The sequence below is a fragment of the Nelumbo lutea genome, chromosome 2 (genome assembly GCF_056320005.1).
Source record: "Nelumbo lutea isolate HS-2025 chromosome 2, American lotus-T2T, whole genome shotgun sequence".
Lineage (NCBI taxonomy): Eukaryota > Viridiplantae > Streptophyta > Magnoliopsida > Proteales > Nelumbonaceae > Nelumbo > Nelumbo lutea.
The window spans coordinates 11,133,980-11,158,239 of NC_142685.1; the positions used below are offsets into that span (position 1 = coordinate 11,133,980).

At 38.6% G+C, this 24,260-nt stretch overlaps 3 protein-coding genes across 5 annotated transcripts; 2 read left to right on the forward strand and 1 right to left on the reverse strand.

The window, feature by feature from the left end:
- Nucleotides 1-2,059: 2,059 nt before the first annotated feature.
- LOC148868540 (uncharacterized) lies at nucleotides 2,060-3,757 on the forward strand. The gene has a single exon (XM_088972224.1). The coding sequence runs from the start codon at nucleotides 2,340-2,342 to the stop codon at nucleotides 3,234-3,236; it is 897 nt and encodes a 298-aa protein (XP_088828350.1). The 5' UTR covers nucleotides 2,060-2,339; the 3' UTR covers nucleotides 3,237-3,757.
- Nucleotides 3,758-9,715: 5,958 nt separating this feature from the next.
- Nucleotides 9,716-13,355, forward strand: LOC148868541 (Mad3/BUB1 homology region 1). 2 transcript variants are annotated; one of them, XM_088968082.1, is made up of 5 exons: nucleotides 9,716-9,912; nucleotides 10,032-10,176; nucleotides 10,315-10,472; nucleotides 11,312-11,396; nucleotides 11,497-13,355. In XM_088968082.1, exons 1-5 carry the CDS (start codon nucleotides 9,824-9,826, stop codon nucleotides 12,850-12,852), a joined length of 1,833 nt encoding a protein of 610 aa, XP_088824208.1. In that variant the 5' UTR covers nucleotides 9,716-9,823; the 3' UTR covers nucleotides 12,853-13,355. The 2 variants fall into 2 exon arrangements, with proteins under 2 accessions (XP_088824208.1, XP_088824209.1); XM_088968083.1 differs by having other exon boundaries at nucleotides 9,753-9,912; nucleotides 10,264-10,472.
- A 3,682-nt stretch (nucleotides 13,356-17,037) lies between these two features.
- LOC148868542 (protein MALE DISCOVERER 2-like) lies at nucleotides 17,038-23,339 on the reverse strand. 2 transcript variants are annotated; one of them, XM_088973438.1, is made up of 10 exons: nucleotides 23,114-23,339; nucleotides 22,383-22,969; nucleotides 22,160-22,298; nucleotides 20,978-21,049; nucleotides 20,734-20,877; nucleotides 20,507-20,647; nucleotides 19,616-20,190; nucleotides 18,789-18,979; nucleotides 18,573-18,705; nucleotides 17,038-17,860 (listed from the first exon to the last, which is right to left on the reverse strand). In XM_088973438.1, the coding sequence occupies exons 2-10, from the start codon at nucleotides 22,489-22,491 to the stop codon at nucleotides 17,274-17,276; spliced, it is 2,091 nt and encodes a 696-aa protein (XP_088829564.1). In that variant the 5' UTR covers nucleotides 22,492-22,969; nucleotides 23,114-23,339; the 3' UTR covers nucleotides 17,038-17,273. The 2 variants fall into 2 exon arrangements, with proteins under 2 accessions (XP_088829564.1, XP_088829565.1); XM_088973439.1 differs by lacking the exon at nucleotides 23,114-23,339 and having other exon boundaries at nucleotides 22,383-22,660; nucleotides 22,783-23,033.
- Nucleotides 23,340-24,260: the final 921 nt, after the last annotated feature.

Sequence of the window (24,260 nt, forward strand, 5' to 3'; positions counted from 1 at the left end):
ATTCTCATAATCTGTGACAGGAATGGAGATAAAAATTGGAATCAGCAAGAATGAGATTTCATTCCCAAGGAATGTCAAAATAATGGGAAAATGCCATTTCACGAGAAATAGGAATGAGATTCCAATTCCACTCGACCATACATTTGGAATTGAATTAACCCAATCTGATTCCGATTCAGATTATAGTGATCTGTTTAGATAATCAGATGGGATTTAAGTTTTACAACCTGCATCTGACTGAAGTCAATCAGTCATATATAAAGAGTAACTAATTTTTAACTATTTATTTATTTTAAATAAATACAAAGCAGAGTAAGATCAAATCCAAGTCCAATGGGATCCAATCATGCATGACCCCAAATCATCCATAGGTCCTCCAATCAGACTTTGGATCAGAGAACAGATTTCAGTGTTCAGTAATGAGGTTGAGGTCCAGGTGTGGAGTAACCAATCCAAGTCCAACCTTCCTGTTTATGACATTGACATGTTATCCTTATTTGTCCTTTTTAAATTAAAAAAATATTGATAGTAATTATTCTTTTACCGTACATCCATATTCATGTTAACTCTTCATGCACAATAAGCTACCCAAACCTTCCCCTTAAGCTATCCTTGAAGAGGAAGTGTATTTGTTCGAAACCCAAGGATCAAACAAGTTTAAGGTAAGAATCTTTTCCATGAATAAAGTGGGCTAATTTGGTGATGGCATCACAATATAACTCATTTTAACATGCAAAACCTTTGGGCTGTGTTTGGTTTGAAGAAAAATGTAGAGAAAGGAATGGAAGCATAGAGAAACCTTTACAAATATTGTATTGATTTTTTTGTCTTTCTCTTCATTTCCATACCTTTTCCTTCAAACCAAACACAGCTTTGATGCTTATTTTAAAAGAAATGAAAAGAAGGAGAAACCCTTGATGTGTGCTTTGCCGTTATGTGATTTGCATGCTCTTAATTTGGTAATGATCTTTTCCATGCTAACGTGTCAAGTTCATAATCGCATCATGAGGGATAGTATACTATGGCTTAGGGCTGTTCATAAGAATACCCAACCTGACCAAATTGATAAACTCGGACCGATCTAATTCATCAGTATCGATTGGTTTCGGGCTGGGCAAATATATAAACTGATATATCGGGTCGGTTTCAGTTTTCTTGTGTGAAACCGACCTGAACTAGTAGAAGACTAGTTTGGTAGTTCCTAGTTTGAGTAATTTCCTACTTAACTATAACTAGTCTTCTACTAGAACTAGAAGGCCCATTAGACAATTACAATTAGAATAGGCAATTTATCATAGTTTCTAACTTTCTATAGTCTTTTATACCAAATAGGCAACCCATTAGGCAATTACAATTAGAATTCAATTAAGTGTCATTTTGTACAGGAGCAAAACCGAAACCGACCCAACCCGATTAAGTTGGTTTGGCCTATCAGTGGGTTGGTTTCAGTTTCCACCTCAGATAACCCGACCAAATCGGATCGGTTGGAAAAACCCAATAAATGAACCCAACCCGACCCGTGAACACCCCTACTACGGCCGGACATTGAGCGAAGTTGGGCCAGATCAAGGAGGCGAGACATATTTTCGGTTCTCTGGCTGTGTTGGGGCCCAACTCAATTTAAGGTGCTTAGGCCCAATTCCAAACCTAGCTCACCTCAATTGTGGGTATTTTAAATCCATAAGAAAATCTGAAATAAATATTGAAATTATTAGATATCGAAAAAACCTATACTTTGAAACTTTTGGTAATGTCCTGTGTCCAGCCCAAGTGTCAGATGGATGAGGTAGGTGGGCCGGGCTTTAGGCAAATAGATAACTTTCTCTCTTTTCGAAAAACTGGATCAATTTCCTTTTTCGTGTTAGTTGTTTCTCGATAAATCCCTCAAGAAAGAAAAGACGTTAATTAATCGATCTACATCTGTCGCTGCGAGCCACAGCTACCGAAATGAATGGTCAGAACAAATTCAGTGGGTGGTCTCTTTCCAATGGACCTGGGTGGTGGTGCCATTGACTTGTTTCTGCCGATTCACAGACTCACAGTTCTTGGCTGCGACGAGACGACGATGATACTATTTTGTTTTTGCACCCTTCAATGAGTTCCTCCTCACCGGTGAGCCCTTTTAAAACGAGTTTTAAATGTGTCCACGAGATGCCCACATTTCAACTGTTTTGTAATAATTCTTCCAACCACCTCTTCATATTTCATCTTCAACCCTTTACCCCCCTACCTCACCTCGTCTTCATGCAAATCTCTTCACCTTCTTTTTGTGTCTCACTGTACTATTACTACTTCTTCTACTGGTATACCACTGTTAGCAGAGCTCTGAGCTCTATGCTATGGATCAAGAGGGTTCGAACGAGAGATGTCATGGCCGCAGCTTGAACTTCAATGCACCGCTTCTATCAACAAGGCGTCTTGCCGCAGCTGATTCCATCGATGCAGATGCAAATGCAGATCCCCGAGGAGTTGCTCGTGATATAAGTAAAAGGATCCCATTTTCATGGGAGAGATCTCCTGGAATGCCCAAAGATATTGAGAAAAGCGGCTTCCTTGCTGAGAGCCCACCACCTCCCAAGCTCCCACCGGGTCGATGGCGTCCTCCAGCGAAAGTGGCCTGCAACGATGATGATGATAAACATGTCGACGACAGCAACGATGACGAGGATTTTAATTCAACAGACTGTGATGACGATACCGACGCCGACGACGATGAGGTTTTGTCATCAGATGTAATAGACGACAATTTCTCATTATCAGAGTCCATAGATATTGTTGATATCATGAGCCTTGGGGTGCGTGGGTTGGAGCATGAAGGTTTAGAGATGGTGGAGTCTAGAGGATACTACTCACCGAGTTTCATAATACGCCGTTTTCTCCCGGCAGCAAATGCCTTGGCTTCTTCTTACTCAATTTCTTCAAAGAAGAAAATGCATAAGAGGGTTCCTTCTTCTTCTGCTTACCATTTCTCAAGCGATGACGATGATGATGATGAGTTGATCAGTAATATTCAAGTCCGAGAAACAGAAAGATTTATTCATCTGCGAAGTACACTGGCACGATCGTATACACCTGCTAAGGCGTGTGGGCTTGCACCCTTCTTCCCTTGGCGCACGAAGCACACACTCTGCGGATTGAAGAGCCCTATCCGGCATGGCTCGCCCAGTTCCAAATTTGATGGCAGTTCCAGACAAACAAGAAATGCTTCGACCCAAAGAATGTGGTGGTACCGTTGATTCATCATTTATGCCAGAATATAATCCATATATTACTTTGTCAAAACTAAAGTAGTTAAAGTATAGTTCTTTAGGCTAAGTTTGGAAGGAGTATGTGTATTTTATATTATTTTATGTGTATATATTTATAATTTGTAATCTTTTCAAACTGAGCCTTAAATATGAAAATAAAAAATAATGATTGTAAGGCTCAATTTAGAAAGAATATAAATATAAATATGTACAGTATATATTGGTACTCCTTATTTTCCAAATAAGGGATTAAATCATTAAACCATGGAATCGTGGACAGATTGTGTATTGTCAAACTCAACTGCACTTTGCTTTTGGACAAGGAAAAAAAAACAGTTGGCTTACGGCAGTGAAGAAACGGGGTAGTGAATATCTTTGTATTAGTTATCTATTCTGCTGGAAAGATATGATACGAGAAGAGCTTGTCATGTCTTTCCGATACCTTTATAAATCAATGTAATTGATGTATGTTAGTGGACAAGGAAGGAAAAATTAGCTTGATGCAAGGATAGACTCGTTTAGTATCTCATGGCAGTTGAAGAGAATTGAATATGGTGCACTTTTTTTAATCGGTATGTGTATTTTTATTTGATGTTCCTCCCTCTATACATACACAGAGATCATATCTCCTGTATTTATTATTGGGAGATGTATTTAATACACGATTGAGATTTATGTGGTGTGGGGCGGCATGTGAACTCATATACACCATATTATACGTAATGGGACACCTGCTGAATGGATATGAATAATAAATTCTATAAAGAAGCACTCAGGATAATCTAGTGCTATTGGACTCGAAGGGATTTCCTCTTCCAGTCTAATCACATTTGTACAGTTATCATATGGTAAGTTCAATTACATTTGCAACCATAGTTACCTTTGTGATTGGTTAGAGTTGTAAAGGTGTATTGATAGTTTCAACCGGTGTTTGTTGATCCAAATAATTGGACCATTTGGCCTGGAAATCATTCATCCAATTGGTTTTATTTTATCCTAAATCCGGTTTTTGGCAACAAAATGTTGAATTGGTCAATGACCTGTTGACTCATTCAACCTGTTTAATAATTTTAGCCATTATTTTATTATAATTACTTTTTATTTTTCAAGTTGGAATGGGCCATTCATTTAAACCGGATGGTTGAACCATCAACCTAGAAACCGCTGACTATAACAGTTCTGATTCCGGGTTGATTTTTAAAACCTTACTTTCAACTATACTCTTTTTAATTTTTTACTTTTTTTTTAAGTTTTAGTTTTAATATACATCATTTAAAAAATAAGTTCATAAAACACCTGTAAATAGATGTATCGCATCCATACCTTTAAACCTTGCTTTCAACCGGCTGTAAAAGTTTTTTCTTTTTTAAAAGTTCTTCAGTTCTAAAACCTTCTGCTTATCCCACCCTCTCCAAAACCCTTCTGCCTTCGATGACAGTAAAAACATTTCAAACTTTGGAAATCGGCTTTAATATACTTACATGACCGTGTTTACACTGTTCTCACATCCTTTTACAGCCTTGGATTGAGATATATCTCTCCATGAAAAAAAAACCTCAGTACAAAGCTGAAAAGGCTGTGCAAACGGTGTGAGCACTACATTTTGTCTCCACACTCTTCCAAAACCCTTCTGTCTCCACCTCCCAGTCCCATGGCAGCAAACAATCAAGAACCGTTGATCATGTGGACCATTGACCGGCAATGATGAAGAAACCTGAATTTTATTTGCAAAGAGTAAAGCTTTAGAAAGAATTTATAAGGGTGGATATCACCCAGCAGCCATGATTTTCTGAGTGAATTAATTGTAGTGACTCAGCGGCTATACGTGTGTATGTGTGTATTTTTCAACATTCTTGTCTTTCTTTTACAGTAGTATTGGCCAACAGACTGAAAGAATTTGATAAGGATATCTTTGGACCTGATTTCTCATGCAACAATGAAGCTCATATGTTGCTTTTAATTTTCATGGCAGATATATGGGTTCTATTCTTCTCATCTTGTGTGAATTGTCGAAGTCATCTGAAATTTGAGGGCAGTCTGAGTTATATTTTCTTTCTTCTGTTTTGAATATTGTATTATGTATGTTTCTTTGTTTTCCTTCAATTTGTTTCCAAGAAGGGCAAAAAAGGTTTTTAATTCAACCGGTTGTAAGTCTCCTTAAATCGATGACGTGTCACAATGTGATTGGACTCGAAGGCTTCGAGTCTAGAGTGATAAAAAAGTGCAACAGATCCGAATTCACATGAATTCATGTTTTCATGCCCGTTTGGGAGGGCTTTCCGGCAGCGTACTCAAGATGCTCTATTTGGTGAGAATCCTTTGAATGCTGAAAAAAAAAGTGCCATAACTGAAAAATCGACTTTCTCACTTTCCCAGTTTCCCGTAAAGCTAGGGTTGGTAGCTGAGGAATTGACTTTATGGTGAGAAGTGAAGATTAGAGGTTTGGTAGCTTATCTGAAGCCGCTCATTCAATACATCTCAAGTCTCAATCAGATCAGATGCCGTCAGAAATGGGCTCCCCATTTCTTTCCGGACCGGGTCTGAACCTGCAACTGAAAGCGCGATATGGACTTCTTTGCGACTCATCCTATGGCTTTAGTGCCTATGTAGCCAGACATGTATATAACCCAAAGGCAGCTGGATTTTTCTCAGCACTCCCGTATCCCCAAAGTACTGTACTTTGGGGGTAGTAAGAGATAGTTAACTTAAACTTTCAATTATAATACTTGAGTATCTTAAACTCTCAAAAAATAGACACTTGGGTTCATCTGTTAGTTAAACATTATATAATATAAAAAATACCCTTTTCGTGTAGTTTTGAGATCATTATATGAAGTAATATCATCACCGGGAAATTTGAATATGTATTTATTGTTCATGGAGAACATCATCATGGAGATGTTTGGTTACCTGAGAATGATTTCAGAAATATACGGAAATGTTATTTTTGGCATTATGTAATGTTTAACCGATAAAATACTAACGAACAATGTTCAAAATTTCATTATGTATCAGCTTGTATCGATTGACGCGTATTGTATTAGTGGATCACCGTCACGTGAAATGTAAGGAATTTTGGGATACGATCTGTTTCAGGGGTAACCATGCCTTTAATTGACCCCCTGAACATATTTCGAAAAAGAACTAAAAAAAATATAAAAGAGTGTCGATACAAAGTCTGATACACCCAATTTAGCATATTGAACTGTATCAAAACTTCGAACCTTGCTAAATCAATGGACTTAAGTGTCTATTTTTAAAAATTCTTGGTACTCAAGTGTTGCAATTAAAAGTTTAGGGTACCCATTTGCTGCTACCCCCAAAGTACAAACGTGTTAGGCTTTGGGCTCTGCCCCATGAATATTTTACATTGATTTGGGCTTGGATTTTAGGGCAGCCTATTCAAAATTTGGCAAAACTAAATACGAGCCCATGAATATTAAATTTGAAAGGAATGGGTTAGGCTTGTGATTTTGTGAATATTAAATTTGAAACAACTTAGGCACTGTTTGGATAGATTTCTACTTTTTTTACTTTTAAAAATATCAAAGTATAAAGTACATAAAATACTTTTATTTGGGTATTTGTGCTCTGAATTTTGAAAAATAGGCTTTCCAAAACAGAAGTATCGTTTTTTTTGTTTAGCAGCGGCAAGTGGAAGTAGGACCAAGAGTTTTATTGAAGGGTGATCTCCATTTGCACGAAAGCAAAAGCACATGAAGTATAAGCAAAAAGTATAAAATACACAATACAAACACTATGTTGTGCTTTTCGTATGTTTGTACTTTCAAAAGTATTAAAGTACTTTATATCCAAACAGGGCTACTTAGATGAAGGTAGAACTCCATCCTAGGCCATTGCTACAATTATAAAACTTTATCAATTGGCTAGGCCAGCACCTTTGATTTAACTACATTTAAAGGTACACAAAAAGTAATAATAAAAAAAAAATGGACAAGTACAAACAAGCCCAATGAAGATTTTTGTGTTCTACTACAGACCTATGAATATTCAAAATATCTGTACCCCCACTCTATACACCAATGCCTGTTGGTGAATTGGCACATATCCCAGCTGTATTTTGGGCCTAAAAATTTGGCTAAAAATGACTTTTACAAATAAGAGTTTAGTTTTACAAAATACCATATTGATCCTTAACAATTACCAAAACTTGATCCAAACAAAAAAGTGTGGAGTTAGGATCTTCTACCAACAAAACACGTTCCAACCCTATGCCAACTTCATCTAATGCCACACATCTCACCATAAGATTGGGACCCACTATAAAAGTAAGACCTACTATGTATGAGATGTGCAGTGTGAGATCATGTTGGTAGAGGATTGGAAAAATTGTGTGGGCATGAACACACACAGCTAGGCCTTTGGTTTAAATAATTTAGATTTCTTGCCCACAAGAATCCTATCCACACTTACTCAATGATAAGTCTAGATCTGCTCCTCACACCGACACCACAGTATTTCCCAATTGTACATTATTTATATATTATTATTTAGGGCAAATTTCTTAAATTATCCTTATGTTTTAGCTAATTAACCAACTCTACGCTTATTATTTACATATTATCTTAAATTACTCTTAAGTTTTTTTTACAATTGTTTAAAACATATTTTTCCATTAACTTTTTGCCACATGTGACATCATGTACTTGATACATTTTTCAAAAATTCCTAAAATACCTTTTTTTTTTATCAAAATCCACTCTATCTCCGTTCCCCTCACAAGTCACAAGTGAAGATTCCAGACTTCATCTTTGTGGCATAATCCGAATGAAACTTGTCGGCTCTACTCTTGATGTTCAACCAATTCTTATGACTATTTTCGGCCAAAAAGATCGTGGGACCATGAGTATTTTTCGGCCAAGACTGCGGGAGATCTCTGCGTTTGAGTTCTCAAATTCTGAACCAATAAAAATTTCTATTATAATCTCACCTTCGTGTGATTATTGCGACACTTTGTTCTCATTGAAGGGACAAAAAATCCGGCACAAGAATGCCTACCGTTGATATCCTTTAGTCTTGAAGAAGTACAAATGTCTCTTGCATTTTGTCTTACAAAAATGCCCTATTATCGTTCCATCCAAAATACTATCGAGAAAGAGGCGGTGATGGCTTCTTTTGAACTTAGCCACCGAAAATGCCCCTATTGTTTCAACGGTGTCATCTCCTACACAAGGAGCATCTCAACCACATTATTTATTTAAAAAATGGTGGTTGCTTTTGAACTTAGCCATTGAAAATGGATATTTCTTCCCTAAAATTAGAGAACATGTCCGGAACGTGATGCGATTCAGACGAGAGAGCATGAGACAATGACAAAAGTGTGAACACAATAGATTTAGTGCTGTTTTGAGCATCGTGCAAATGGAGACAGAAAACAAAAATGGAGATGGAGACCGAAAACAAAGACGAAAACCGGAGATGGAGGCAGAAATGGAGATAGAGATGGGTTAGAGACGGAAAACAGAAATGGAGTAGTGATCCGCTTCCTATCTTCTTAAAATTTTTCATTAGCTGGGTTTTATTTTGCAAATTTAAGTAATAGTAGAGGGCAATTTTAGTATTTCATTTTTTCCGACAATGTCAATTATCGAAAAAAGGGTACGTTCTTTGTTTGGATTTTGAGGGGGGGGGTGAAGGTTGGTCAATGGAAACCCAAATTCCATTGACCAAGAAATCTCATGTTCATTTTTCAGATTTATGTGGAGAGTGGGGATCGAGACAAGTTTATTTTTTTTGTCTAAGTGGGTAAATAAACTTTCCACCTAAGAGAAAAGTTGCTAACACTTGAATGGGACAAAAACACCCAGTTTAATAATGAATTTTTATGGATAAAATGATCGTTACCTTATTTACCTAAGAAATAAAGAACATGAATAAATGTACTTACTCGAACAAGTGTTTTTCAGAAAAATTTTATCCAAGTAATTACATTTACTCAGATAAATAATTTATCGAAAAGCACAAAAGGGGCCTAAGAATAAAATTAGTTAATTAATAAAATCATAATGATAATTTAAGAAATTTGCCGTATTATTTATGGGGAGATGTTCTCAAAAACATGGTGGGATAAGATATGAGGTGATTTGTGAATAGGTTTTTATGGATGGGAGATTCAAATACGGTTTAAAGCGATAATGACATGATAAGCGAATATGGATTTAATCCACCTAATAATATTAAAATTTGAAAGGAATGGGCTAGGCCCACACAACCCACAACCCACTTAAACTGGCCATCAGTCCGGTTCTGATGCGGGTTCGGTAGCTCCGGACCAAGATTTCACTTTCCATTTCCTAGTTAGCACGTTCCGGTTCCAACACCCCACCAACTTATATCTCATTGGAAGTTGGAACTTGAAACCCGCCGCCATGTGGGAGATGTGCGGTGTCACATTCTGTTGGTAGGACGTTGGAATATTATGTTGGCAGGAGATGCAGAATCGAGAAAATGTGCCTAGAATCGTTACTTCAAATTTGAATTAGGTCTGTGGTTCCTCTTCCAAGTTCCAAGTTCTACCATCACTGGTACTCTTTTCTTCTTGATTTCCTCCGAACATGGCAGATACCCACAACGATTTCTTTTCTTCGTTGATTACCGAGATAAAGACCTACAATGGTAAAGACCCTCTTCTGCCATGGCTCCGGTAAGAAAAAAGGGCCCATGACTTTTTCCTCTCTTCTCAACGTTTTCTATGATTTTATCTGATCTGGTTTTGATTATTCTCTATTTTCCCTTGTACGTGTAATCAAATACTGAGACCAGAGGTATCCGTAAAATGAAGGACTATCTCCCGCCTCTGCTTCTCAAGGAGAAGCTCCCTCGATTCCTTCAGAAATGTGCTCAGACCTTTGAGGATGATCGGCGTTACCGGAACGACATGCGCTACCTTCGCGTTTGGATACAACTGGTAACTACCGTCAGGTTCTCGTTACATATTTCTAATATTCTTCAGAGTCTTTCATCCTTCTGATTTCTTTCGCCTATTTTTGGTTAGATTTCAACTGGGTTCTTTTCTTTGTACTTTCTCTCCCTTCCTTTTGGGTAGTTGGATTTTGTGGACGACCCTCGAGCTCTTCTCAAGACGATGGAGACGAATCGGATTGGAACGAAGTTGGCACTATTTTACCAAGCCTATGCCCTGTACTACGAGAAGCTCAAGAAGTTTGAGGAGGCTGAGAAAATGTTCCATCTGGGCGTGCAGAAGTAAGAGATCCTCATTACTGTAGTTACAATATATTTCTCAGTTTAGCTTGTTCCTCTTATTCTTATTTCCAGCGTTTAACCTGCAACTGTGCTTTGTGTTTTTCTTTGGATATTATGCAAAGATATATTGATTTATCTTAAGAAACGTTGTGGGCTTTCTGATAGGGAACTTGATGTTATGCAATAAGCTGCTACCAACTCTGAAAGTTGAATCTCCACTATTGCGGGTTTGTTTCTTTTAGGTTTTTCTGCATATTTATTTGAAAAATTTTAAAGCCACATAGACCTGTAGCTTAGTTCATTGACGTAACGTGTCGCAGGCATACGGTTAGTTGTGTGTTAGAATCCAGCATATCCACCCTCCAAAAAAATAAATAAAAGAATGAAAGAAAGTAAAAAACTATCAAGTTGAAAAATGGTTATCCTGAAAAAAATTAAACAAACCGTTTGTAGTTAATCACTTGTAACCAGAGTCCAATTATTTACATCACTCGGTTCTCCCAATGAATAGAATGCTTCACTTCGGAATTCGATTTATGTAATGAAGAAATTCACTTGTAATAGATTAGAAATGCCTGATAATGTTCTGAATCACTGGAAACCATTAACAATGCTTGACTTAGCAGTTAGCAACGTGAACCGCCTTTATATAATAGACGGGAAGGATCTAGATCTGTGTAGTATATATGGTTGCTATTTAACTAAATTGATACCAACGGCTATGAAGTGATAGGTATCGGTTAAATATGAGATACTTAGCTAACTATGTGACTGATACGTATTTCAAATGGTTCTTATTATGAATCGAGTTTTTTTTTCACCTAAGAACTGTTGAACAGTCTTGCAGAGCCTGCAGTTGAGTTGCAGAAATCGTATGATAAGTTTCTCCAACGAATGGAGCTATACAAGAAAAGAAAGGCCAGGGTAACATTTCTTTTGTTTGTATTGTGCATTCTTTCTTTGTTCTTTCTTTCTGGAATTCTTCTATATCGTAACTATTAAAATGGATGTCCTTCGGCGCCAGGAAGGAAGAATTGCCACGAGGCCCCTGACTGTTAGGGATGCCTCTTCTCAACTGGGAAAAGAAGCTAGAGGAGAAAGTAGCAGAATGGAATACGGTGCTTCAGCAACAGGGTCTAAGATTTTTCCAACAGAAGCACAAAATAATTGTAAAATTGTTGGGAACGAAATGGAAACAGAAGAAAGCACTACTGCAGGTAGGAATGGAAGATTTGACCCTGATGTTCACCTTCCTCCTAATCATCTCAGGATTTTAGCAAACTCTTCTGATGTTGGAAAAGTTAGTGATCCTTCCATAGAGAAGCAAACCACAGGAATTGTCTGCCCCAAAAGTTCCTTCAAGCAGCAAGAAAACACTGGTGTGGAATCATTTAAGCCAAACACATATTGCAATGATGACACAGTGGTGGTAAAATTTGTAGATACTGCCATTGTTGGGAAGTCTGAAGCAGAAGATGCCTGCCATCATGGGTTGGTGGATCCAACAATCAATATGAAGGAGGCCATGAATGCAATAAACAATATGTTTCGTGAACCTTTGGATATGCAGACAGTGGGTAAGAGAAGATCACAGAGAAACCATTTTGAAATAAATAATAATGTGAATAATGGGTTTGAAGTATTTGTTGATGAAGGCTTTGAAAATGGGGTTGGCTTGGCTGATCAGAGCAAGGGAACTGGTGAATTGCGTACTCGGAATCATGTAGATCCAACATTACTAAAGAAGCATACTAGCATTGAAACACGGAAGCCTCCCCAAGAAACCTTTAAGATATTTGTTGATGATGAATGTGACGACAGTGGTGACAACAATAATGAAAATAATGGATTAGCATGTCATGTGGTTGATCATTCCACTGAAAGATCGTTGCTATCTGATCAAACTATAAATGCATTTGTATTTCCAGGTCCTAAGGATCTCCCATCCAATGGTTATGATGATCTGGATGTACAGAGCTCACCTAATATGAAACTCAGGGAAGATACAGTTGTCTGTAGGTTTGTAGGGTCTACCATTCTGGATGACCCGGAGGTTGAAAATGCTTGCCACCATGGCTTGGTAGACCCCACAATCAACCTGAAGGAGGCTATGGATGACATAAACAGCATGTTTGGAAAGCCTTTAGATTTTGTGAAGACCAACAGATCAAAAAAACAACATAATCCACCAGAAAAGAAGAGGGACTTTGGATTTTCCATACTGCCTGATGAGAACTTGGAAAATCAACCACAGCAACAAGCTTCATTGAGGCCATCTAGCAAATTGGGCAGCGAATTTGATTTATTTGAGCCGACTATGTGTACCAAGGAGGCCATGGATGAGATAAATGCGATGTTTGGGAAGCCATTGGATTTCTAGGAACATTCTCTCTTTACTCTACAGTACGGATGTCAATCACAGGTTCTGGTTTTCAGTCTACTTTCATGGTGGCATGGAGTTTGAATCCATAAACATCTGGTTATGCTAATTGGCGTGGCTTTTTTTGTGTCATCCATTTGCCAATTCAAAGTATCACATCCCGAGGATCTAATTGGTCGGTTTTCTCTTAGGTTCTCTATTTTCTTTGCCATCCAAAAAACCTTTGGATGATCCAATTGAAGGGTCTGAAAGATGTCCAACCATGTTGTCAATATCATTAGGGTTTGGTTAGCTTTTAGGTCTAATGACTATGAAGCACATGCCTGCTTATCAAGGTCATGATGAGTTTTTTTTTTTTTCATTGTAACATGAGGCATGTCATACCTTACTGCAGCATAGGTGAATTGATCCATGTTCTGGAATTTTAGTATCACCTGCTTATCATTGATGATAATAATGGAACATTCTGCTGAAAAAAGAAATAGAATGATGCATCAGTACAACCGGAACCTTAGTTTATCAAGTCAACATGCCTTCTCGTTTGCAGATCCCTCGGACAGACCCCTGATGGTGTATATAGTAAAAAATTGTTTTTTTATTCAGAGAATCGTTGATTCAATATTCAGAAAGTACAATGAATAAATGGGACTAAAATCAGTAGTGACCCGTCTATATGAAAACTAAGAGTGCGTTTGGTTTGTGGGAATAGGTGTCTGGAATCAGAATTGGAATGGGTTGATCGGAATGGGATTCCCCTATATGGGGAATGGCCATTTTGCTTTCAAGAATGTGATTTCCATTCTCCTCTCTTTTTTATTTTTTGACAAAGAAGTCCCATTTCAATCCTAAAGCCTTATTTGTCCAAAGGCTTGAATGTTTGATAGGCCTTCATCCAACTTAGCCGTTGACAACCACCATCACCGGCAAGGTAAGACTGGTTGCTAGCTGCCTATCCGGTTGTCCTTCCCCTGTATCCCTCTCTTCTTCCTATTTTTCTTTTTCTTTCTCCCCTCTTCTCTCTTCTTCTGTCCACTTCTTTCTCACCCTTTTCCTCTCTAATATTGTTGCTGCCTCCCTCTTCTTCTTCTTCTAACTGGAGCAAAAATTGAAAATTTTGATTGATTCTGATTCTTGATTGGACCAAACAGGCATCGGGAATAGATGATTCCAATTCCGATTATGGGGGATTCTGATTCCAATTCCAGTCCTAATTTAGAACCAAACTCTAAATTGGTGGAACCCAATCCATACCTGCCCAACCTACTAGACTTTGTTATTCACCAAGTCACAGATCTTGGGCCATACAATTGGCTGAGGATAATGGATGGCAAATAGAATGGAATTTGGGTGATGGGAAGAATCTTGGAAAACATAGATTGTTAATTTGTTAGTATTATTTTCTTTTTATTTTTATTTTGGTAACAATAATGAGACACAGAAGAGTATGCCCTTGTTATGCCCAAAGCTCAAGCTCCCCCTCCCCCCAGATTATTGAGAAAGCTTGGACCCAATAAATTGAATGCATAAATGCTTCTCATCCCTACGGAATCCAAGATAAAGGGCCGATAGCTAAAGTTGTTAAATGGATTAGATGAAAACCCCAGCTAAATTTGTTAAGTAGAGTAAAACCAAATGCTTAGGCGTATATCTTGCCAAGGCCAAGTTGGTTAGAATGACAAACACTAGTGTGAGGTTTGAATTTTGAGATACAAACATTCCGTTCTTGGATCAATTGGGTGACTTGGATCTGGAAGTACAGAGAGAAGCAGAGGCCGGAGGGAGAGACAGGGTGCTCGGAAGCTCAGGTGAGCACAGAGGTGAAAACAGGGAAAAGGCAGGAGACAGGATGGGAACTGAAAAGTTGGGCAAGGGAGGAGGGAGACGCTGAGAGGGAGCTGAAAAGTCGAGTGGGGGAGGAGGTTGATGCTGAGTCAGATTCAAGCTCAAATGGGAAGACACACGTGGGCAAAGGGGTGGCTGGAAAGGACAAAGAGGGGACAAGTGGATGAGATGGAGGTGGACCCGATTCTTGAATGAGAATCTCGAGTGGGGCCAGGGAAGAAGAGGAGAGAGGAACCAATTATAGCCGGTTGTGTGAATCAAGGAAGGAGGAGAAGGGACAACTGCTTTAGCAGGTTGTTGGTGGAGTGTAAAAGAAGAGGAGGGGGCAAAAAAGTCAAGAATTTTAGGGGTCTTACCGGAACTTCCCTTTCGTCTTCGAGGAGGGTGAACAGGCTTCAACCTAAAAGTTTAAGCTGTTAAGTGAGGTCTTATTCTCTAACATACCCCTTCACACGAAAGCCCATTGGGATAAACAACAAAGGCCCACCCCATATCTTGTGCTGAAACTTAATCATAATGGGAGTAACGAGAATCAAACACTAGACTACTTGGTCAAAGTGGCTCTGATACCATCTCAAAGAACCATTAAACCTAAATGCTTAAGCTGTTAAGAGAGGTCCTTGAATAGGTTTTATTCTCTAACAGAGAGTGAAGAGGGAGAGATGTCAGCGGCACCAGGAAGAAAGAAGCCTCTAGTGAATGACAATCACGCTCCAGAGACAATAGTAATAAGGGTTACAATTGTTTCTGGAGTAAGGGAGGAAGAAGTTGGGGTGGAGACAGTAGATGAAGCCAAAGAGGATGAAGTGGAGGTGGCCAACTGGCCATAACTTCAAACGACAAAGCTCCGCCTCTGGTAGGGATTGAGGCAGTCCCAAGCAGATTTGAAGATGTTTTTAGTCGGCAAGAGGTGAGTGAGCTCAACGTGGAAGGCCTATCTCCTAGCTCTTTCCCTCGTCATTCTTCTCCCCCTGGAGCGTCTTCCGTCTCTGCACCACCTCTATTTTGGAGTAATACTGCAGCTGTTTCCGATGGGGTAATACTGGAACACTGTATCTGTGTCAAGGGGCAGGAAGTCTGGTACAAAAAGAAAAAGGGGGAGGGGGGGGGTGTGGAGGAAAGAAGTAGGTTCTATAATAGGAAGAAAAAACACAAAGAAGCTTGGAGAGAGGAAGCAGGGGAAGGAGGGATCTGGAGTGGAGGAGCTGAGGGACGAGGTAGAAAACAATCAGGAAGAAAGAGAGAAGGTGGTAGAGAGGAAGGAGACATCAGTGGGTAAGAGGAAGGTGGGTATCGAAGAACTAGCAGAAAGACATATAGAAGTAGGTAAAGCCTTGGGTCTGTTTTTTCTAGGGGGAGAAGAAGTGGTGAGAAAAGCTATTGATCATTACAAGAGGTCTAGAAGGGATAAACAAGAAGGAAGAGATAATGGGGGAACTGCTGAAGGAGGGGAAGAGGGGGAGGGGAGACACACAGGGCTGATGGAAGAGGAATAGAAGGGCAGAGAGAGGGGGAGAAGCGAGCTGTGAAAATGAAGCTTCTATCTTGGAATGCAAGGGGTCTAAGAGATGGGAGGAGGAGAGAGGTGGTAAAAAATCTTCTGAGAAAACATAATCCGAATGCTGTTTTTTTGCAGGAAACAAAATTGGAATCTTTTGATTTAAGGTTAAAAAATGAGATATGGGGGTCAAATAGAGGAGAATGGGCTGAGGTGGATGCAGTAGGTCTGTCAGGGGGTATGGTGGTATTGTGGAACATATGAAAGGAAAGAAATAGGAGGAAAACAGGACTTTCAAAGAGAAGGTTTGTAGCATGGAGAAGATGGTTGCGGCTGTGGGCAGATCAGTGGTTGAATGGGTGTTGATTCTCCCTGAATTCAGTCAATTAAACAAGGAGGATTTTGGGAGTGGGTTAGGAGAGGTCCTGAGATATCAAATATGTAATGCAGGGCCTATTATTTAGTTTGTTAGATGGCTCTTTTGTTTTGTTGGGTTTTCTTTATTCTCGGGTGCTTTCTTATCACCCTCTTTTTGTAACTTCTTTTCTTTTAATAACATTCTTGTTATTTATTTATCAAAAAGAAAATCTGTATTGGTACACAGTTTTATTTATTTATTTATTTATTTATTTTTTCAAATCTGTTCAGGGTGGTTGGTATAAGGCATGTCTACCCCCCTAAAACAGGTCAAATCCCGAAACTGTGTGTATAATGGTGTATCGATGAGGTCTATGTATCAGCCGATACGGGCCAATACATTGTGAAATTTTGATCCTTGTGTCAAAACGATGCTATACTTCATGCTTTGACTTTAATTACCAACTAAAAGATTGTACAGTCAACAATTGAAAATGGAACTCTCCTTTTTATTTTGATTTCACTATCATTGTGATTTTCACATTAAACTTCTTCACAATATAAAATAGTTTAGGAAAATACAGGCTTACCTCTGTTATATACAAAGATCATTCCATTGCCTAACATTAGATACAACATACCAATCTACAAACAAACCGATTTTGTGTGCCAACAAAAAAAAGGAAGTACTTTTATACTTCACGATAAATTCATTTTCCATATCTTAGCTTGCTTCTGTTGATGCAATCTCAAGCTCTGCCCACCAAAGAGGAGATAGTTTAGGTGTTGCTCCATCAGGTCCCATTGCTGTAATTTCTCTCAATTGAGCAGTAACCTCTCTCATTGTTGGTCTCTGCTTTGGGTCAGGATGAACACAAGATCTTATAACCTCTAACAGTTTCTTGAGTTCCTCTTCTTGGAAAGCTTTCAGAGTTGGATCTACTATTTCTTTAAGGGACTTCTCCCCTCTAAATGCCCAATCAATAAGTGGGCCATTGTCCACTGAGTATGGGAGTCTACCTGTTACCATCTCCAATAATATAACACCGAAGCTGTATATGTTACTCTCTGGACCAGATGGCATATCCGGGAGTTCCATGGTTGTGGGTCCCATCTTGGAAGCAGTTGCCTCATTCCAAATATTGAAATTTGAGATTTTGGCTGCATAGTCTTCAGTCAGATATACAATGGATGAGTGCAGGTTCTTATGGATCACAGGTGGGGTCAGTTGGTGCATGTGCTCAAGGCAGTATGCCATTCCCATAGCAATCCTCAGACGTATTCCCCAGTCCAAGCGCTCTGCCTCTTTAACTGCATGATCCCACCACAAATCTCGAATCAAATAAAATACAAAAGCATATAGGCTTCACTTACTGCATAACCAAATGATCAATACTTGAAGTACCGGCCAAGTATAAATTCATCAGCAAGATGCATTATTTGAGAGAGAGAAGAATAAATCTAGTTCATATCATTCTAGTCACACTACAATACCGAATTTATCATTTTCATATTATCTGGAAACTCAACTAGAGTGGTTACCTTGTACCGGACCTGAACAGGTTAAATATGGATATCTAGATTTTAAATGATGACATTAATGATTTCAGACAAATCATAATCTTACTACTTTATATATTTCATTAATATATTCTGATGTGGAGTAGCCTAGCCCTAGATTACCCCCATCCCCACCATCTCCCCACAAAAAAAAAGGGACATTGTTTAGTCTTCAAATGCAATGTACAAATTTCACTATGAAAACTTCAAATATCATCCAGATATATGAAAAAAAATGCGAGGGATTGAATGGTTGTGATGATCTGATCAGCTCAACCTGAGGAGCTCTTGTAAGTTGGGGCATTGGACTTATCAACCAAGAATACTTGTGATTCTTAAAAGAGTATATAAGGTTGGCTGGAAATTAAATTGGGATATTGTCAACCAAATTATGGTAATGATTCTTCACTAAATTTAAGATGACTATACAGAAACCTTGGGGAATTGAAAGTAGGTTACATACCATGTATATGCTCAAAAAGTGTTCCATTTGGAGCATACTCAAAAACCATCATCCTTGTGAAAGGCTCCTCTTCTTCGCAATATCCAAGAAGGTTAACAAAATTCTTGTGGTTCACTTTTGATAATGTGTCTATCTGAAACCATAACCAAGGAAAATGATAAGGGACTGGTAGACTAAGTATGACTACACAAAGTTCACTTTAGGACTATGAAGTACCTTTTTCCAAAACTGTTCTTCAAAATTCTTGGACCAGTCCCTGGCAGATGTCGCTGCAATAGATGTCACTGCTATTTCAACTCCACTTGAAAGAGTGCCTTTGTACATTGTGCCATCTATTGAAGAATCAATTATGTTACTGAAATCTTCACAAGCTGTTTCAAGCTCTGATCGCTTCAGCTTAGGGACACCTGAATTGCAGACTCAAATCTATAAGATCAAAAAATTTGTATGATATGAGGAGTATTTGCAGTAGGATGAGACAATATGAAGATGTCTCTTCTCTGCTGCAATTTGGCATACACACAGGTAGGCTTGCATGCATTGTTCCATTGTTTTAGCAAGGAAGACAATGTGAGCCAAAAACTGACTCGATCAGGTTACCAAAACTGTCCAATCTTTAGGTTAACATGGGCTATAAAAAATTTAAGCTTATGATCACAATTGACGGAATGGATGTTATGACCATCTAAATAGGCCATGATGGTCCCAGCCATCTGGTTCTTGGGAGGGGTGGACTGACTGGATACGGTCCTAACCTTTGGCATTTTTTTTTCAAAGTGGCCTCTCTCAGACTTGAACCTGCGTTCTCACACTTGACAGCCCATGATTTTACCATCACACTAAATAATGGCCCCTGATTGCTCATCTTCTTTCCAAGGAATACATCCTTGAAGAGGAAGCATTTAGAAGATTGGTTTGATTCCTCTGCTGTGCATCAAAACATGCCTCTGCTAAATTGCCCTTCTGCTTGCCTAATGGTATCTTTGATTTATTTGAAATATACATAAATGCTATAATTCATTAGACAGAAAAAGAAGAATGACCTGTAACAAATGCTTTCTGCAGCTGTCCACTCAGGCCTGTGGACCAAGGTTTGACCGTAACCACCTTACTGCTCCGACAGTAGAAAATGGCAATGACTGAAGCAATGAAGAAAATGGATGCTCCGGGGATTGCAGACAAAACTAGAAATTTATGTTTTTCTAATGCCCGGTTTTTTCTATCTGAGTTGGGGGGTAAGCTTGCTGAGGAAGAATGTGGAGAACTGGATGTTGGTGATGGAGAACTATGAGCTGGTGGTCCTGGTGGTGCTGGTGCTGGTGCTGGTGAAGAACTACGAGCTGGAGCTGGTGCTGGTGAAGAACTACGAGCTGGAGCTGGTGCTGGTGAAGAACTATGAGGTGAAGCTGGTGCTGGTGAAGAACTACGAGCTGGAGCTGGTGCTGGTGAAGAACTACGAGCTGGAGCTGGTGCTGGTGAAGAACTATGAGGTGAAGCTGGTGCTGGTGAAGAACTACGAGCTGGAGCTGGTGCTGGTGAAGAACTATGAGGTGAAGCTGGTGCTGGTGTATGTCCTAAAAGACTTCGATGAGCTATGTCTCTGTCTTCAACAATGTTCCTGGAGTAGATAAGAGCAGTTATCATGAATAAGATACTACGTTCCATACAAGATTCAGCAGGCATGACTTCTAAAAAGACTAACAGAAAAAAAAAGACTTCTAAAAAGACGAACACATGAAAAGTCTAGGTTAGAATGTGGGACATCTGGTACAAAATGAAGGTTTTGTGGACTTAATCATTCCATCTGAGAACATTGAATAATGAGTCCAAACCATTGCACACAAGTATCGTTAGAGCAGTCATAGACTGTGTATTCATCCATTTGATGAGTATCAATGGATAAAGCATTAAATGTTGATACTGAATAATCTTACCATGGAATGGATCTTCTGTTGCAGGATATTCCTTGTGAAGGATGTGTTAGCTGGTTTTCATCTATCTGATGTTCAGAAATAAAATTAAGCTCACGGAGTTCAGGGGATATTGTGTCTAGAAAGCTGTTGTTATCGAGTAGACTGCATAAATCGGAAGCTATAGTTAATTTAACATAGAAGAAAGAGGAAGATAACCAAAATTTAGCTGTTCAACAGAACCAACTCACAGGATAGCCAGAGATAGATTATTGCCAAATTCAGATGGAAGGGGCCCACTGAAGTTATTATAGCCCAAGTCCAATTCCTCCAACTCTTTCAGTTTTCCAATCTCTTCAGGAATGATTCCGAAGAATGAATTGTTGCGCAAAATACTGCAAGGATGATAAAAGTAAAAAAATACATATAAACATAAAATCACTAGAAACATACAAGCTATTTTCAATATTAGATTCTTGATTACTATATGCTTACATAGACTTTATGTGAATGAGATTTCCAATTTCAGGAGCCAATGGCCCTCCAATGCAAAGATCTTTCAGGTTCCTGTCAGTGGAATAAATTTGATTTCAGTAACAGTTAAATATATAAGAAATAAAGGCAGTTATATCATCATTACTGCTGTTATCATTGTAGTCATCACCAACAGTTCAACACCAACTCATTGCTATAATTGTGTAATACATCACCCTCCCAAAACACACAAATAACAGAGAGAGAGAGAGAGAGAGAGAGAGAGAGAGAGAGAGAGAGAGAGAGAGAGAGAGAGAGAGAGAGAGAGAGAGAGAGAGAGAATTGTTCCCTTGATGCTTGGATGGCTTTGAAGTTTGGACAAATTAGTATTGTTATCAATTATATTCCATATGATTATATACTTAATGCAAAATGCATTTTTGATGTTTGAACCACTTTGCAAAGGCCCTTATAACTAACAATCTAAGGGTTAGGTAGTTCAGTCCTAGTTCCTCCAAAACTATTATATATGAGCTGCCTCTATAATGTTTATAACTACAAACTTTACGACACTTGTCCATTGACAGCTACTTTTTGTTGAGATGATATGGGCTTTCTATTGTCATGGCTAATCAAAAGTTTCTATTCATAAAAAGCCCTAAAAAATCTCTTGCTCCATATTTGATTTATGATATTGTCATTTTTATAATGCATGAGATATGTGAACAAATCGCCATTACATCACAGCAAACATTTAGCTCTTACATATAATTGCAAATTCAGTTTTTATAATATGTGCTGTGGGAACAAGGAAATATTTTCAGTGCATAAGACATTAAGACCTAATCAAAATTATAAACATCACTTTTGCAAGCATGTCAGACCCTATCTTCACTACCGAAGTCATGCCAACTAAAACAGATAGGAGTGGGCTCAACTAAACTGTTGCCATATTGAACATGTGTTCGGTTCATATCTATTGTTGGCAATCTAGAAATGGTGGAACTTAGTTAGAAGCACAAACAGTGGAAAGTCCACCAAATCTAATATAAACAGCAAGAAAAATGGGTGCGGAATTTTTTTTTTTTTTCTGTTAATTATGTCAAATGAACGATAGAGAAAAAAAATCATTGATGCAGTAAAGCAAATAACTCGAAAGCACAATGAGTAATCTTGTTATAGAGGACCAGAACCACCACTTACAAGGCCACAACTTTTCCCTCCGAGCACTCGACGCCAAACCACAAACACGGATCATTGAATCCATCATCATCATTCCAGTTCGACAGGGCTCCATATGGATCGTCCACCACTCCCTCTCGAAATTTCAAGAGCGCCAACCCTGCATGCAACTTAACCTCTTCAGTAAAGCACGGCCTTCGAACCTGTGAAACTACACATTCAAAGGAATTGCAAAAGGAAATACCTTCTGCGTTAAGAGACCAAGAAACGTCCAAATTCTGACTCAACAGAAACATCACCAGCAACAAAGCCATGCGAAACCTGAACCGACTAAATTTCCATTTTTCGTCCATTCGAAGAAAAGCTTGAAGAAGCAAAGAAGGCTGAATTTCCCACAGATCCACTTACAGTTACAGCTAGATGAAGCATATTGGAACTACAGCTCGAACGCGAAAAGGCTAAATTTGAGATTTTGGACTAAATAGATAGATGGAGAGCTATTTCGTGTCTCTGCAGAATTTCCTGGACCAGTAGCGTTGAAATATTGAAAACGCGTTTTATCGGCCCTCTGATTTTCTGATTAGAGTATCAAACCGAAAAGTTAAGACAGAAAGACCGAAAGGGAGGTGAATGAATATACTAACAATTAACAAACAGAGGCCAAAATTACGGCGCGTGAACGAAACGCCGACAGATTCCCGAGGCGTTTCGGTTCTGGCACATTTGATACATTGAGTTTCGGGTGCCGGCGACGACTTTTCAACAGGCAAAGCAAAACCTCTCTCTCTTCTGTTCTTGATCTATTCAAAAATAATCTACACAGGCTGCAGCCTGCACAACACACCGAGTGGGATAAGCTTTGTAGAATCAAGAATGTAGACAGTCTTTGACCCAGGCAAATTAGAGTTTCCCCCTTTAAATTCACTCTTACAGTACACGTTTCACCACGAAACGAAGGGAAAGACGAAACCTTACCTCCCATGCGATGCGCCTCCAGGCCTACTTCGAAAGCAAAGGTGGCGACGCCCGGTTGGCTGTGTCAAAGCCACGTTTTCTCTCACGGGGTCGGTTGTCAAACTCAGCAAGCCAAATGCTAAGGACCCTCGTTTTGGAGCATGTCGGCTGATATTTAGCGTTTTGCTGACGTGGCAATCATTTTCATTTTGGACACAAATCCATTGCTATTTTATTGCTCGAAACCCTCCGTCGTCACACAAAAGAAGTGTTTCCTTTAAATTACTACTCAACCTGAACTAAGCAAGAAATTGTAGATTGTAGAGGATTGTATTGGTCTAGCAAAGATCTATTACACCAATAAAACATGAAAAAAAAAAGGCTTGAAAAAACATTATTTGACGTAGTAGCTCGTCTGAATGACTTATGACTTTATCTCTACTCTAATGGCTGAATCAAAAGTAGATTGATTAGTGATTACCATACCCTACAATCATTTGTAAAATAATTATTTTATCAATTACAAAGCAAAGAATTAGGTCATTAAAATCAGCCACTTCAGCCATGCAGTCGAATTTATTTGACGTGATGACGACGCAATTTATTGCTTAAGCCCGAAAGATAAATTGAAACATGAATCCGGGAAAGTTAGTTAATTTCCCATGTCATTATACTAGCAAATGTGGGATTCGTGGAATTAGGTAATTTTCTTTTAATAATTTATCTGAGAAAGTCTTATCCTCTTTCCCTCTTTCCATGTGGGTAAATTATTTATCCATGAAAGGAGAATTGGTCAAACTATGTAAAATAGGGGTATTTTAGAAAAATTCATTAATTTATTCAATTATCTTTTTTTTTGGAAAAATAACATAAGTAAATGCATTTATCCAAGTAACAATTTTTTCAAATAATACTTACCGGGATAAATACATTTACTCAAGAAAATAACTTATTACAAAATTATCTCTTTCTCGTTTTTCTTTTCCTTTTTTTTTTTATATTTGGTATTACACACCACTAATACCCTCTCCCTTTTTCCCAAATTGGTAGTTGTAGGAATCAATTATGATGAGGGCGGACTTGGCCCTCCAATAACATTATGACACGTGGCATCTCAGAACAATTAGGTGACATCCAAAACCACTTAGGCAACAACTTGTCTTAGCCA